This window comes from Mus caroli, unplaced genomic scaffold, assembly GCF_978045245.1.
Source record: "Mus caroli unplaced genomic scaffold, Mus_caroli_1 scaffold_3, whole genome shotgun sequence".
Classification (NCBI taxonomy): domain Eukaryota; kingdom Metazoa; phylum Chordata; class Mammalia; order Rodentia; family Muridae; genus Mus; species Mus caroli.
The window spans coordinates 38,118,678-38,135,510 of record NW_028227258.1 but is presented as its reverse complement, the minus strand read 5'-3'; the positions used below and the strand labels follow the sequence as shown (position 1 = coordinate 38,135,510).

Genomic DNA, 16,833 nt, shown 5'->3' with positions numbered 1-16,833 from the left:
CTTTAACCTCCCTTCTAACCTGCCACCCACCAGAGGTAGTAGAAAAGAAAGGATACGGGGGTAGTGGACCTGTTTAGAAATTGTTCTTTGGAGCAAATTCCATCTGTGCTGTCAGGAAATCAGCATTTTAGTTCACAGGTCAGCAGTGGCAGCTCCATTCATTTGCAAACCCTTCACGGATACACCCGCAGTCCAGTTAGGTAGTGTTGGGATCACAGCAGCAGTAGTGTGACCTAACAGGAATGGCCTGGCCTCAGTTGAATTGACACGAGTCAGCAGGAGGGACCGGGGTCAACAGGAGCACCAGGAGAAGTTCTCAGCTGTGCCTTTCTCAGCAAAGCAAAGATCAGCTAAGACAAAAGACTAACAAGCATTGCACAGCTCTCTGTACCAGCAAGCCAAGCTGAGCCTCCATCACTGTCTGTTGAGTTCTATTTGTAGTCCCTCCAAATACCACATGTCCTCCATAGGTCTTGCCTTAGCATGTGAGTCTGACTTAGCAAAACTCCACGTTAGTCTATATCAGCTGACATCATTCTGCCGATTGGCATATCCAAGGAAGCATCAAAAAGTTGGCGCATACCAGCAGAAGGGTTTGGGTGTGTCTCTTTCTATGGAGTCCCAGATGGAGCTCAACGATGCAATGTAAGGCAGACTAATACCTGCGTGCTGTGTTAGTGAAGAATCCTTCGTCATGTGTCCTTTCAAGTGCTTGCTTTAGCAAGACATCCTTTCACCTGTGCCTGCTTCAGCAAAATGCTCCTTCTCATGTGTGCCCCAGCAAAACACCATCCAAACAACTGACTTTCCAAAGAACCCTTAAGTGTCCACTACATGTATGCATAGGTAGTATATGTATATGTATATATATATATGTATATGTGTATGTATATGTATATATTATACATGTGCATGTGTATGCACACATACACCCAACAGCAACAACAATAGAATGCACTATAGTTTGTTTGTTCATCCATACTTCTGTGATGGACATTTGTAAAATTTCTGGATTTTGCTTTTAAAAAGAGGTGAAGAAGCCGGGCGTGGTGGCGCACGCCTTTAATCCCAGCACTCGGGAGGCAGAGGCAGGCGGATTTCTGAGTTCGAGGCCAGCCTGGTCTACAAAGTGAGTTCCAGGACAGCCAGGACTATACAGAGAAACCCTGTCTCGAAAAAAAACCAAAAAAAAAAAAAAAAAAAAAAAAGAGGTGAAGAAATGTAGAAATGTGTGCTTTCCTGAGATACTGAGATATCCCCTGTGGAATTGCCCAGAGGAGTCTGGAAATTTGGAGGATGAGGTTGTCAAAGACTATTTAGATGTAAAAACAGTAAATATTTCTTCTCTCTTGATAAGAAAGAAGCTCATGGAATGTTCAGGTGTGTTTTTTTTTTTTTTCCTCAAACACAGTTTTTATAAACTAAAGTTTTCTATCTGCATTTTAACCCAACAAAAATCTGAAAGTCCATGCAGAATCTTCTCAGGCAAGATTAAATTATTTTCACCTGGTGTACAAAATTCTTACAGCAGTGATTCATTTAGTAAAAATCTCTTTTTTTTCTGCTGATGGAACCAATAATTTTGTACAGTGACTAGAGTCCTTAAACTCTCAGTTTGATCATTAATTTCTGGTGTGTATGTGTGTGTGTGTGTGTGTATGCACATGGATACGTGTTTGTAAGTAGGTGCACATATGTGTGCATCCTGGTGGGAGTTGAAGAAAAGTTCAGGTGTCATTTCTCAGCATTGTCCACTTTTTTTTTTTTTAATGATCTTGTTTCTATGAACCTGAAACTCACCACATAGGATTTGCTGGCTAACCAACAAACCCCAGCGGTCTGTCTCTCTTCCCTTCCCCAGAGCTGGGATTATCCTATATAACATCTTAAACTTGTATTCTGGGGATTAAAGAGATCCTTATGCTCACATAGTAAAGCCCTGATCATTCATTTTCTTGTTTCATAACAATTAGTAATTGTGCCTGGACCTTGTCAATAACACTGTGAATGTGCTTAGCAAGACTAAGTAGAAAACGAACCTGCCATTCTTGTTTCAATGACGGGCCAAATCAAAGCAATCCAAAATGGCTCTAAGCTCCAAGGCTCAATATAAACACATCACACAGCCCAACCAGTGAGATCAAGTCAGTGAGAGACCCTGTCTCAAATAGTAAGGTAGGGGGTCATTGAGGAAAACACCCGATACGCCCCTTGTACATGAGCGAGTATGTGTCCACTCTCACACACATGTACACACGTACATAAACACATGCATGCAACACACAACACCACAGGCAAAACCAAAGACCATGTGAGGTAAGAGAACAGACAAGGCTGATGAAACAATGAAACAGGGCTACACAGACACAGGTAGGTTACTGTTGCATGCTGGGATTGCATTTGCATGACATCCCTAGAGAACAGTTTGGATGTCCTGCCCTTCCTGCACTTGACAATACAGTGATTACTTTAATTTAGTATAATTGTCCTAAGAAAAGTTATATGTTTAATTTAATAATAGAGCTAGAAAACCATGGTGATGCATGCTATGCTGTCCTGAAGAAATATAAGCACTACCCACTTTTTTTTTTTCTCCAAAGACTCTTTCTTGTGGGACTTTTAGAGACTTTTTGTTGTTCTTTTTTAAATCCTCTGCTCTCTGCCAGTTCTGAAGCATCCGTCACTTCTCTCTGGCGATAAACGATGTGGTATTGCTTCTACTTCTAAACACGAAGGGAAAGTGTGTTTATATTTTCACTCTGAGGCTCATGCGAGGAATTCTGTTAGCACTCAGTGACTGATAAGTACATCTTAAACAAAATCCAAAGTTGGAAACCAATACTGCACTTGCTTGATTCATCAGCTTCCAAAGCACTGAGTTACTTACTATAATTACATTTTTCAAACTTTATTATTAGTGGTGTGTGTGTGTGTGTGGTGTGTGTTGAATGTGTATGTGTTGTGTGTGAGTGTAAGTATGAGTGTGTATATGTCTCTATGAGTATGTGTATGTCTGTGTGAGTATGTATGTGTGGTGTGTGTGTGTAAGTATGAGTGTGAGTGTGTGTGTGTGAGTTAGTGTGTGCATGAATGTATGTGGTGTGTGTGAGTGTAAATATGAGTATATGTATGTTTGTGTGTACGTGTATGTATGTATGTATGTATGTATGTATGTATGAGTGTGTATGTGTGGTGTGTGTGAGTGTAAATATGTGAGTATGAGTGTGTGTGTGTGTATGTGTGTGTGTAGTGAGTGTATGTGTGGAGGTCGCAGGACAATGCTGGAATCAGCTCTCTCCTTCCAATGTGGGATACAGAAATCAAACACAGGCCAGCATACTTGCATGAGAAGTGCTCTCTCCTCCTTGGTGGTCTCACCATACCTCAATTAATATAATTCTTAAGTTTTGATGGTCTATGAATGTGCTTCAGTCCTGGATCATAATGTGTGGTGACTGACAAGGACCGTGAGCTCGCCACACATTTATTTATTGCACTGTCAATTGACTTAACTAGTTTGTCAGCCTTGTCTTGTTATGTGCAGGGATTGATAATATAGACTATTTGAGAGTTCTAGTTTCTTTTTTAAATTTTTTTTTATTTATATTTTATTATTATATGTAAGTACACTGTAGCTGTCTTCAGACACACCAGAAGAGGGCGTCAGATCTCATTACGGATGGTTGTGAGCCACCATGTGGTTGCTGGGATTTGAACTCTGGACCTTCGGAAGAGCAGTCGGGTGCTCTTACCCACTGAGCCATCTCACCAGCCCCTTTTTTAAATTTTAAAATTAATTTACCTTTACATTTTTCTAAATTAGTATGAGAACATAAACATCTGATGTGTGTATGCAGACCCTTGCCATCTTTCTATATATGTATACACCATGGAATGTTTAAGTCACATTAAGTACATCTGCATATCTGTCTTCTTAAGTCTTTACCATTTCTCCGACCACTACCTCTCCTCCTCCTCCTTCTTTTTCTTCTTGATAGCATTTCATGTACCCAAGGCTGGTCTTTTAGCCAAGGTTGGCCTTAAACTATAGCTATAGATGACCTTAAACATCTGCTCTTCCGTCCTCTCCCTCCTCAGTGTTGGATTACAGCAGTGATCTGCCACACTCAGCTTTATGTTGTGCTGAGGGTCAAAGCCAAGGCAGGCAGTCAGTCACCCCACAGACTAAGCAACTCTCCCAGTCCACCCTTATCATTTCTTGATGGTGAGAAACATTCAGAATCCCTTCTGGCTTTTTGAAATGTACAGTTCATCTTTGCTATTTGTGGTCAGGTCACCGACTGCATATTTAAGTAGCACTGGAACTTGCTCCTAACTGAAACTTAGCACCCCTGGGTTTCTTCGTGTCATGTATGTCAGCAATATACATGATAGACATTGAGGCTTTTCTCCTTAACACTTTTTAGAACTCAATAGAATTTCCCCTTTACAGTAATACTATGATCATGGACCTATGCAAGAGTACAATCCGAAAGTGTATGTGTGCATGCGTGTAATCTTTGTGGAAGATATGTATGTTATTCGTGGTTGATATAACTTACATTGGTTAAGAATCTTTGTTACAAGTGACAGGAGTCAAACGTGAAAGTGTTCAGGCAAAGGGAAGCAGCATTAGTAGCAGGCTCTTACAGCTAAACTGCCTGAGACACAGAAGCCCAGCCATGTCTAATGACAGCTGGCCAGGGGTTTGGCTGAGGCTGGGACATGTGTCGTCCTTCTCATCCTCTCTGAGTGTCCTTTAATATCCCCTTGACATCACAGTGTTGTTCTGGGAATGCAGCCTTAGGGTCTGTGCTAGCCTGTGCTACATACCGTAATATTTGTAATATAGCAGCACTACTCATAATGGTCAAAATGTAGACAGGTAAATAACATGGCATATACATGTAATAAAATACCATTTGGCTTTAAGGAAAGAAATCTGGACTCACATTCTATGGCTTGAATGTATATGGCCTTTGAAAATCCACAAATTGAGCCGGGCGTGGTGGCACACACCTTTAATCCCAGCACTCGGGAGGCAGAGGCAGGCAGATTTCTGAGTTCAAGGCCAGCCTGGTCTACAAAGTGAGTTCCAGGACAGCCAAGGCTACACAGAAAACCATGTCTCAAAAAACAAAAACAAACATACAAACAAAATTATAATAGAAGACAATTTACATGCTGATAATCTGATGCCTCTAACTTTTCTATCTCTGGGTAACTTGAAGAAGATCTAGTCCATCGCCAGCTGTCTCTGGCCCATCATAACCCCGCACGCTTTCCAAATATCTGCCATTGGCAACCTGATCAATCATGGTTAGTGATTGATCTTAATCATCTGTCTACATGCTGACGAGTCTCAAGTCTCTATCTCCTAACTAAAAGAGTAGACTCCTGACTCCAGACCCAGGTATCCACTGCCTGTCGGACACCTCAGTGCAGCGATCATCATAGGGACTTCACTTCGAGGTAGCTGGATGGGGTAGCTCAGGCCTGACGGACATCCTCAGTTATATAGACCAGCCTAGAACTGTCTCAAAACACTAACTTTAAAAATATCAGAATCAAATGCAAATCTCCTCCTACCCACTTAATTGGCACCCACTGCCATTCCTCCCTCAGAGGGACGAGTCATCCCTCATGTCCAGCCAGTCAGGCTCCAAGCCCCAGTCTTCCTAGTTGTTCTTTCACCACCAGTCACCTAGTCACTTCCAGTCATCTATCTGCCAGTCACCTATCTGTGGTGTCTCTTTGCTTCTGGTCGCTCTGAGCTACCCTTTCCTTCCGTGACCCGCCGTCACTCCCTGCTCTCAATCTGCCTGCCCCACACAGCTGCCTTTGGTAGGCACTGAATTAGTGTAATTTTTTTTTTTAATCTCTTCCTGGATGATAAAACACACACTCTCTCACATGGAAGAAGCGCTTCGTGATTCTGTCCAGAGCTTGCTTCTGTTTGGGGCTGCCCTGTACTTGTGAGCCACTTGGAGATCTCGTCATATTTGCTCATTTCATCTCTGTTGAGTCTATCATCATCACGAGTTTCTGAGCCTGGTCTCTGTCTCCTTTAACAGCCTCTTCCTCCAGAACCTCCTGCCCATTGGAGCCGCCCTTCTTCCTTGTGGTTTTCCCGAGCGGGATAAGCTATGTCTGCCTCTCTGTCTCTCTCGGGGAATTTTAGTGAGCTGGTTAGTTCAGTAACTCAGCGCTCTAGAGAGTAACAACTAGTGGAGTCCTTAATCTCACGAGGTTTCAGATTGCTTCCCTGTAAAACTAAGCAGACAGTTACCTCAGAATGACAGAAACAAGATACTCAAAGGCAGTTTACAGTTATACCATGTCCTAAGTGAACAATAGGTAAAATGCTATTTTACAATGACCAAAGCCTATATTAAATGCCACTACCTCGAAGGAACATTTTAAACACTCAAAGCAGAAATTTACTCACTCTGTAATTGGACTCTTCACCAAGCAGGCCTGTCAGCCCTCATGACTGCCCCATACATTCTTAGATTAGCCAACATCCCGCCCCATGTTTACAAACAGACCCAGTTAGTATCCATCCCTGGCTCTCATTCCACCCTATGGAGGTCTTGATGTCTAGGGTTTTTCAAAGAGAAAAATGTTCCTGAGATTTGAGGAGGCGGGGGCAAAACTTTCATGAGGAAGGACCGGGGAGACTTTGGGGGTCTTTGGAATCACCGCTGCATTGCCCAGTGGTCGATCTGTCTAGCAACACCCCCACTCCCATCCCTGCTGAGCTAGATCGCTCACAAGTACCGTGCTGAAGCCTGTGGCAGACTTTGCTACTATCCTGCTGAGTTTGGATTATACCAAGCAGCCAGGACCGGTTGATTAGACTTGAAGTTATTATCGGGCAAAACAAAGGGCTGAAAGAGAACGGGTTACTTTAGCTCTCCCTCATTAAGGAGAAGCAGTCAAATCAGGATCCTGTCAGAGCACTGGAAGGCAAAACGTCCAGCCTCTAGGTATGCAAAGAGAATTGTCCCAAACTTAAAATGCAGAGATATCCAGAGCATCTTCCTCAGAAGCCTCAGGAGCCCCTCTGATGTCCGATGGAGGAGGGCACCTGAAGCCGCTCCATTTCCCATGGAACAACCCATTTCAGGGCCCTCCGTGCCCGCACTTGTGTATTTAGGGCCTTTCTCCCTCTAAAAAGAAACCGAAGCCCGTCTCCTTTCCCTGACAAAAGGGCTTACAGGTAATTAGAAGGGATTATGCTTGAAGGGGAAACGCAGCCTTTAATCACCAGAAGGACACAGCAGGCTGAGCTGGACGTGGTCCCAGCGGCCTTTGTGTCCGGTGCTTGCCTGAGCCCCAGCTCGGGGTGATTCCCCCGGTGCTGGGGTGGTCCGGCATGGGCTTCCTCAGACAGATACAGCTTTTGCTTTGGAAGAACTGGACTTTGAGAAAAAGGCAGAAGGTAAGAAAGGGAGCGGGGTGGAGGAGGGTTGGGAGGAGGGAGCGGGGAGGAGAGGCAGAGAAGAGAGCTAGTTTGCCCTTTAGTTCGGAGGCCACCTTTAGCTGCTCAGTGACCAGGTGCCCTCCCACAGGATGACATCCTTCTCTTGTCCTTGGCTACTTGAAAACTATTCTGTCCCCTGCCCAGCACAGGAATCCACTACCGCCCCCCACCCCTCCAGCTTCGACACCTGCTGGCCCAGCTCCCACCACAGGGTGGAAGCTTCAAGGTCTCTGAAAAACAAACAAACAAACAAACACATCAAAGGAAAACAAGAAAACGTTGACTGGGTTTGCAGCTCAGGAAAAAACAAAAAACAAAAACAAAAAACAAATTTCCTTGACGCAAGAGCGTGGGGTGCTTTTACACGTTGATGTTCCTGGAACTGGGATGTAAATTCCCAGAGAAGTCACAGTTTCGCTGCCCACAATTCTGTTCTGTGGAAAAATAACTTTGCATCTTCCAACTGTGTTATTAACCACAGATTTACCCAAACCTCTTCTTCGATCAGTCATGGCTGGACTGGGCTAAGGGTTTAAATGTGTAACTTGCACACTCCCTGCCCCCAAGCTGGTTTTTCAGCTGGGAAACCCTGAAGTATGTTTTAAGAATCCAGACTAATATAAAGTAATGTAGGCCAAATATCCCAGGAGAAATGCTGGTGTGTGCTGCGGGAGATCAGAGCCCCTCCAGAGTTGCTACAAATGGTTCCTCCATCGTTTTTTCTGTGGAAGGATAAGGAGCAAATTCGTATCCATAACGAAATGGGGCTGAGAGTGTGCCTCGGCCGGGCGAGTGCTTGCATCCCCAGTACCACACAAACTGGGCACGGTACCCGTCAAGAGGGTCAGAAATTCAAGGTCATTCTTGGTTATCTAGTGAGTGAGTTCAAAGCCAGTCTGGGATGCATGTGATCCTGTTGAGAGAGAGAAAGAGAGAGAGAGAGAGAGAGAGAGAGAGAGAGAGAGAGAGAGAGAGAGAGAGAGGAAGAATGAGGAGGAAGAGGAGGAGGAGGAGGAGGAAGAAGAAGGGAAGTTAGGAAGGAATGGCTGTCCCAGAGCCCTACAGAGTCCTAAAAACATGAAACAGCTTAAGGAGATGATGGGAGGGGGGAGGGTTGCTGTGCGAAGTGGAGAGGGCTGAGATTAAATTATGGGGCCCAGGACTGAGGAAGATATCCCTTGTTGAACTGTGGCCTCCGCACACAAATACACCCTAACACACATGTGCACACACATATGCATTCAATACACATAAGCAAGAGAAACGAAAGCTGAACCTCATGAAGAGGACAGGCTATGGGGAAGAGCATGGTTCGTGGTAGGTTTCTGTTGGTGGACTAGGCCTCTCCTGGGGACCAAAGGGAATGTTAGGAAGAAATGGGACTAGGCGGTGGGGTGGGGCGGGTCATGTGAAGACCTGTGGGGTACCTTAGGCAGGTTTGGTCAGAGAGAGATGAAAACGGGGTTGTGTCAGCTAAGCACACAACTGCCAGCTGGGAGAGGAGTGGAAAACTAAGGTTATGTGAAGGTGGCCGTGCCACACTCCAGTTTTGAGCTCACCCACAGGGACACCATTGTCCTATGGCTGGCTGCTTGTCCCTAACCAGGCTGGTGTCATTTCAAATTAGCCTTGAAGTTATTTGGGACCCCCAGGGACCAAGTGCTAACAGTAACCAAAGGCTTCCCCTTCCTGAATGAAAACCCTGTCAAAACCCGAGCAAGACTCATTGTTAACTTCATCGCGTTCAGTCATTCATTCGGTCAAGAAATAATAGTCACCAGGCAGTGTGCCAGGAGCTAAGTTCCCAATGATAGATGAGACAATTCAGTTTCTGCTCCCAGGGTGCAAATACACTGTAGATTGCCAGGAAAATCCAATGTGCCCGCCCACCGCCTCCCATATCTCCTCCCAGCCCTCCCCTCACACCGGGACTGTGACCAGCAATGCTCCCATTGCTGTGGCAAGCCAACACGGTTTCCAGACACAGAACTGACTCGGGAAACTGAGCCTTTCGCTCGAATTGGCAAGTGGATTCCTGTTGGGGGATGGGAGCCTTCCTGATCCCTGTGTGCTCCCCGGGGGATGGGTCATTCATACTGTGAACCCTGTCTCACTTAAGCCTGTGTTTGGTATCACCTTCATGGCCTGGAAACTGAGATCTCCTCGGTACCCCGAGATAGCTAATGTATCCAGGATATCTGGGTAAGATGAGAACATTTTCCTAAACCTCCCGTTTAGACCTCTATGAGGGAGTCTGCAGCTCCATTCAAGGCCTTTGGATCTTCTGGAAAGATCTGCATGCAAGAAATGGTGACTGCAGAAAGTGAGGCATGACTGACCCATAAAACAATGAGAATGGACAGATAGCAAGGTGTTCTCTCCATCCTCCTTTATCTCCCCTCAAGATGCAGGAAGGGCGTCTTCAAGAGCCTGCTTCCCTTCCTTCTTTTCCCATCTTCTGTTAGCCTTTATTTGATGTTACAAAGTACTTGCCTGGCTTGGTACTAAATTAGTCACATCATTTTACTCTCACGGTAAGGACTGAGAGGTTTCAGTTAGCCCTGTGGGTACCAATAATGCAGGCTACAGTTGGCCCTGTGGGTACCAATGAAGTGACTGAGGATCATTCCTCAGGGTTAGCATGGGTTGGACTGGGGATTAACCATGTGTGACTTCCGGATAGCAGACGTGACCATCAAACTCCACTGCCCTGACTAACAGAGTAGTCACAGATATCACAAAGAAAGAATGACTGGGAAATTAATTTATCACCGACCAGGGCAGTAAATGTAAAGTAATATTGCATCTATAACCCCAGTGCGTGTCTGACCTGCATGCCTGAGGGAGAACGGAGCATAGCCCTTGCCCTGGTGGAATGTGTCAGGCAGAAGGAGGTTGCCACGTGATTCCTGAGCAGAAGTGGAAGTCCTGGTGGACGGAGTGGGTGGAAGCATGGGGTAGGGGAAGGGCCGGGAATTCAGAGGTGATGTCTCAGGATCTTAACCCTCACAGCCCTGCCTCCCAAAGGTTCTGTTCAAAATCCTACTTGCCCACTCTGGTAGGGAAGGCTTGTCAAGCGTATTAGCGCCAGTTTTTCTTCCATATCCTACAATCCTTTGGTGTCCCCAGGTCCCCACTTGCAGAGGACAGGATGTTGGGTGAAGGCCTGAGGACTCATAAAAACAGGGGTTCACAGCCAGGTGGTAGTGGTGATGGCCACACCTTTAATCCCAGCACTCAGGAGTCAGAGGCAGACAGCCTGGTTTATAGAGTGAGTCCCAGGACCGGCAGGGCTACACAGTGAAACCCTGTCTCGAAAAAATAAAAATGGGGTTCGTGTCCTAAACTCTAGAGGCGGGTGCCTGGTATTGCTGTGGCCTTTAGTGCTGGCTCAGCGTTGGGCGAAAAGAACATAGGGGTACAGGGAAACTGGCACCAGCTGCAAGTGTGCTAGGCTCCGGGTGGCATCGGGCCAGGTTTGAGTCGCGTCTGGCTTCTCAGCCCAGAAGGGAGGATCAGTGCTGTTGCTCTCCAGCTCTGCCTACCTCTCTTTTAAATTGAAAACAGAGAGGGAAGGGAGAAAACCCAACTGGCTGTTTTAAAACAAGCACAGCTCTGCCCTGGCCGGGAACCTTTCCTCCCCCACGGAGGCTGAATGGTAAAGATGTGGGGGAAGAGGAAAGGGGGAGAGGAGGCAAGGAAATACCAGGTTAGTTTAAGAAACATTCCACAGGGGGGGCTTCTGAGCTTGGACTGGGCTTAATTAAAGTTGCAGACATGTTTAAAGTGGGGAGGGGGAACTCTGGAGACATGTTTTTTATTATAATGTGGAATTTCTCCCTAGGGCATGCCTGTGTACACTTGAGCAGCAAGGGTAATGCCTTTCTGGGCTGGTGGTACTGATTCTGGGGGAGAGGAAGAGGCTGTGGGGAGGACCCACCTGCCTCTGCTAGTCGGGGAATGAATGGCAGGTAGTCTTTGTGCGGAGTGGCCTGCGAATGAGGCCGCTCCAGATCCCTGGCAGAGGAAAAACATCAGCTCCTCCTCCCCCTCCCCCATCCACCCCGTGCAGCTTAGCGATTGCCGGCTATGCTGAGATGGGGGAGGGGCTGAGAGGCTGCTGTTAGTTTTCATTGTATTTCCTCCATCATCTGTCTGTAACCTGCTGTCACCCACTGTGCTCGTGTGGCCCTTGCTATGAGACATAAATGGTCTGTGTGCCAGGCTCTGCTTTCTGTGCTGGGCACGATGAACATATTTCATGATTACAACTGCTCTGGGAGACAGGCCCTTTTTGACAGATGCATCCCTGTGACATGGAGAGGTTCAGAAGTTTCCCAATGTCATAAACCCCAGCACTTGGCCCCAGAGTAGCCTGTTATTAATTCTCATTGTACACTATAGGAGAAAACAACATCCCCATTTCATAGATGAGAAAACTGACAGAAAATGAGCAAGCCTGAGAGCGGTTGAAACCCAAAAGCTCACATTCCCAGGTCAGCACGGGTGGCATGTAGCATCCCATACAACTCACAGGCTGACACAATGCATAGGCATGCAAGCTTTGATGGAGAGCCAACATTACAAGCAGTTGTCTTGGGAAGAGTCACGTGCAAACTCTCTGGACTGGTTGTCTCAGCTCCCTGGAGAAGACACTGAGAGCAGCTTCCAGTTTCAGCACCTGTCGAGCTGCTATCTTGCCAAACCCGTTCCCCCACCACCCTTACAGGACAATCTGGAATGGGGGGAGGGGGCAGCTCTACGTGCCTTTGTGGGGTGCAGTGTGTTATAAACTCTTCGGACTGTTGACTGGCCTGAGTCCCTGTGTCAACTCCAGCTTCCCGGAGAAGCACCCTAGGCCCATCTTGACTGAGACTTACGCATCCCAGAAAGAGCCGATTGGAACTTCCTGCGACTCCTGCCTTGCGTGGGGTGGGTGCTGGGGTCACAGTGGAGGACAGATATGCCTGAGAGTGTTGGTCTAGGAACCAGGATAGAGAGTAACAGGCAGGGGTTAGGCCAGGGAGGCTCTCCCTGGGATGTGCCTTTCCTGTGGACAATTACCAGCAATCTTAATTGCTAGCAAGTATTCCTGGGGCAGTCTCCTTAAACAGCAGGTGGGAATTGCCCAATATGGGTGTTTTGTAATCCTGTGGAAATGGCTATGGGAGAACTCCAGAAACTGAGCACCTTCAGAGAAGCCTATTCTGTCTTCTTGCCTTATTTGTACGCGTGCTTCCTCCAACCCGTCCTCCTGAGCGAAACCAACAGAAATAAATGAGTAAAGTCTTTTTGAAAAGTGACCATGTGGGCTGGTGAGATGGCTCAATGACTGTTCTTCCAAAGGTCCTGAGTTCAAATCCTAGCAACCACATGGTGGCTCACAACCACCCATAATGAGATCTGATGCCCTCTTCTGGTGTGTCTGAAGTCAGCTACAGTGTACTTATGTATAATAATAAAGAAATCTTCGGACCGGAGCAAGCAGGAACTGAGCGAGCAGAGGTCCTTAAAAAAAAAAAAAAATCAATTCCCAACAACCACGTGAAGGCTCACAACCATCTGTACAGCTAAAGCATACTCACATACATACATAAAATAAATAAATCTTAAAATAAGAAAAAGTGACCTCGTACCTGTAACCATTTTTGCTTTCCCTCAACATGTGACCTATTTCCTACCACCAATTTTCAGATATGTTAGAACATCCTGGGTTCTTCATGTGTCTGTGTTGTGTTGTTTTAAGCAGCACACCCGTTTGTTAAACATTTATGGAGCCTCTACCTGCTTATTTCCTAATTCCTTAATTTACATCTAGTTCCATAATTCATCTTCTCTCCCTCTTCTTCCTAATTCCTCATCTCTGCCTTCCCGCTGTGCAGGGACGAGAACAGCGCCAATCTCCAGCGCCTGTCTCTTTAGAGTTGGGAGAGCTCTGACTCTAAACCAAGAGTCTTTCTATACCAGCCTTCTGCGATGGTTGAGACCAGCAGCCTCTTCCGGTTGTGGAAAGGGAGGATGAACCCCGGCAGGATTTCTGCTTCCCTTAAGCGATAGACCTTATTGAAGGGAAAAAAATGTTGAGCTACTGGATTTCTGTTGGTTTCGCTTTAGGGCACAGTATTTCAGAGTCATTTGCTCCCTAGTTCATCCATTAATTCAATGGCCACCTTCAGGCAAGGTCTACCATGCGCCAGAAGGCAGAACTGCGGGAAAGGGCAGAAAGAGTCTGGCCCTGGAGGTAGCAGGCTGCATTGTGTTTCCTGTTGTAACCCTGTGCAAGTCACCTGACCTCTGCAGGTCTCTTCGATTACCCACAGAATGAGAGATCACGAGACATTTACAATCTGAGGTACCAGCCTTACACAAGAGCTTATCAGAATCTGTATCCTTAGCCAGGTGGTGACCTGGGTGCGCGCGCAGAGGCGCACGTCTCCAGTCCCAGCACTCCGGAGGCAGAGGCAGGTGGAGCTCTGTGAGTTGGAGGCCAGGCTGGTCTACAGGGAAAGTTCCAGGACAGCCAGGCCAGGCCTACACAGAGAAACCCTGTCTTGAAAGACCAAAAGAAGGAGAAAGGGGAAAAAAGAATTGGTATCCATTTGCCTAGCGCAATGCTATCTGCCAAGTCCTGAAGCCTGAGGTCTCTCATGGCAGTCTTATGTCGATGTTATTTTCAGGAGTTGACATGGGCAGAATGCAAATGGACCCAGAATCTGGTTGATGTAGTGAATCAGGGAGGAGGCAGTGTAGGAGAGAGGACAGAAGAAGGAAGTCCTTTAGATAAATAGTCCTTTAGGTAAATACTCTTAGCAATGGGGCATATTCTGGTGAAAACCTTATTAGGTCATTTCATCACCCTTTATGGTCAAGTGTACTGACACAAACCTACCTACAGTGCAGCCTCCTACACAACCAGGCAGCATAGCTCTAGGGTCTATGTATCTATTTATGAATAGTGTAGTCTATTGCTCTGAAAGCCATAATAAACACAAGATTAAAACAAGAACAAGACAAAATGATGCAAGGGAGAGACAGTGAACACAAGACTCGAGAGGTGCTGCTGGTTTTACAGTTAACTTCTTAACAGTGAATTTTTGTTTCTGAGACAGGGTAGTCTCAACATTGCTATGTCTTCCGGGCTGGCCTTGAACTCCTGCTTCAGCCCCCCCAAAGCCCTGCCATTACAGATCTATGCCAACACACTTCTCTTCAAGCTTCTGGTTTCTGTTACTTTGTTTGTTATGAGTAGACATTCTCTCTCAATTGATGATTTAAACACAGTAAATGTGTAAGCCCTGTGAGAGTCACATTACCATTGACTTTGGTTTTCGTAATTGTAACTGCTGTAATTTTTAAAACGTTTTATTGGTTATTTTGTTTATTTACATTTCAAATGTTATCCCCTTTCCTAGTTTCCACTCTGGAAACTCCCTATCCAACCTTGCCCCCTGCTTCTATGAGGGAGCTCACCTACCCACCTACCTCCTGTCTCACTGCCCTAGCATTCCCCTACACTGGGGCACGGAGCCTTCTCAGGACCAAGGGTCTCTCCTCCCATTGATGTCAAACAAGGCCATCCTCTAGTACACATGCAGCTGGAGCCATGGGTCCCTCCATGTGTACTCTTTTGGTTGGTAGTTTAGTCCCTGGGAGCTCGGGGGAGGGGGGGGTCTGGTTGGTTGATATTGTTGCTCTTCCTTTGGGTTACAAACCCCTTCAGCTCCTTCAGTCCTGCTAACTCCTCCATTGGTGACCCCAAGCTCAGTCCAATGGTCGGCTGCAGGCATCCGCCTCTGTATTTGTCAGGCTCTGGCAGAACCTCTCAGGAAATAGCTATATCAGGCAATTGATACACTTCTTGGCATCCACAATAGTGTTTGGCTTTGGTGTCTGTCTATGGGATGGATCCCCAGGTGGGGCAGTGTCTGGATGTCCTTTACTTCAGTCTCTGCTCTACTCTTTATCCCTGTGATATGAAGTCACCACAGACACTACAATGTTAAGACAGTAATGGGCCTTTTTCGGATCCATCATGATTTACCGTGCCACTGTGATCTATGTGATCTGTAGTGAAGTGTTACCTGGGCTATGGTTGTACAGCAGCCCAGGCTTGGTGCTCGGATGGTGCACAGGGGAAGGCCTGTCTTCCCTGGTTATATATCTCCTCGCATCTCTTAGCAGTTTTGCTCTTTCTGTCTTTATTATTCCTTTTCCAGATTCGCTTTGTAGTGGAACTCGTGTGGCCTTTGTCTTTGTTTTTGGTGTTAATCTGGCTGAGGAATGCCAACCCACTCTATAGCCAACATGAATGTAAGTATGAACCCAGAAGACCTGGTCATCTTTCCCTTTTGGAAGCTCTTGGGTTGGAGTGGGAATATCACATCTGTTGCCATTTCAGAGGCTGCAATGTATAAACCAGGTTCCCCAGTGCTGTACCAATTCTAGTGTCTTAAAATGTGTGCAGTGTAAGCCAACCCTGGCTGGAGTGTGTGCCATTTGCTTATTCATTTCTTTCATTTGGTGGTTGTGGGAATCAAACCCAGTCCTGTGTATATAGTTAATTTTTGACTGCTTTGTTGTTGTTTGTTTAAACTTACCTATATTACAAATTTCATTCTGTTTTTTTACGATGACTTTACACTAAGCCAACCCTGGCTGGAGTGTGTGCCATTTGCTTATTCATTTCTTTCATTTGGTGGTTGTGGGAATCAAACCCAGTCCTGTGTATATAGTTAATTTTTGACTGCTTTGTTGTTGTTTGTTTAAACTTACCTATATTACAAATTTCATTCTGTTTTTTTACGATGACTGATTTAGGGAATTTGTTTTACATGGTGAGAGGATAGAGGACAGTGAAAAGGGAACAGCACAGAATCACACTTACTACATATTATACCCTGGAGCTTCAGGGCATCTGCTAGCCTCATGGGAGCCTGTTTTGTACAGTTGCCTTTCTGGAAGGCTCCCCGTGTCTTCTGGTCAGGCTGGTTGGTCTTGTCCTTCTAGGCAGCTGACATTGAAGTCTCAAGTGTCTTGAGAGCCTCTGAGTTCCCCCAGCTCTAGTTTCCAACTTCCATTTCTCAGCCCAGCAAACCCTTGTTCCCTTGTTACTCCCAGGAGTGCAGAGCCTCCATCCTTACTGTGTAAAGAACTCGCAGGCCTTTCCTCTGAACCGCCCTGAGCCCACTTCTTTATTTTCCCCCAGAAGCTTATCTTCTAGCCTCAGTTTCCCTGCCACGTGTCCACCTAAGCTCCTAGGACAGGACATAGCCTCCCTAATGCTGTGACCCTGTAATACAGTTCCTCGTGTTGTGGTGACAATCTCCCTCGAACCATAAAATTATTTT

General features: G+C 46.1%; 1 protein-coding gene across 1 annotated transcript in view; it reads left to right on the top strand.

The window, feature by feature from the left end:
• The first annotated feature begins 7,298 nt into the window (after positions 1-7,298).
• Positions 7,299-16,833, top strand: part of Abca4 (ATP binding cassette subfamily A member 4) — a 146,225-nt gene continuing 136,690 nt past the window's right edge. Inside the window, 2 exon segments of the mRNA XM_021157524.3 lie at positions 7,299-7,444; positions 15,703-15,796. Of these exon segments, the coding sequence (XP_021013183.1) occupies positions 7,379-7,444; positions 15,703-15,796 (160 nt within the window). The 5' untranslated portion in view covers positions 7,299-7,378.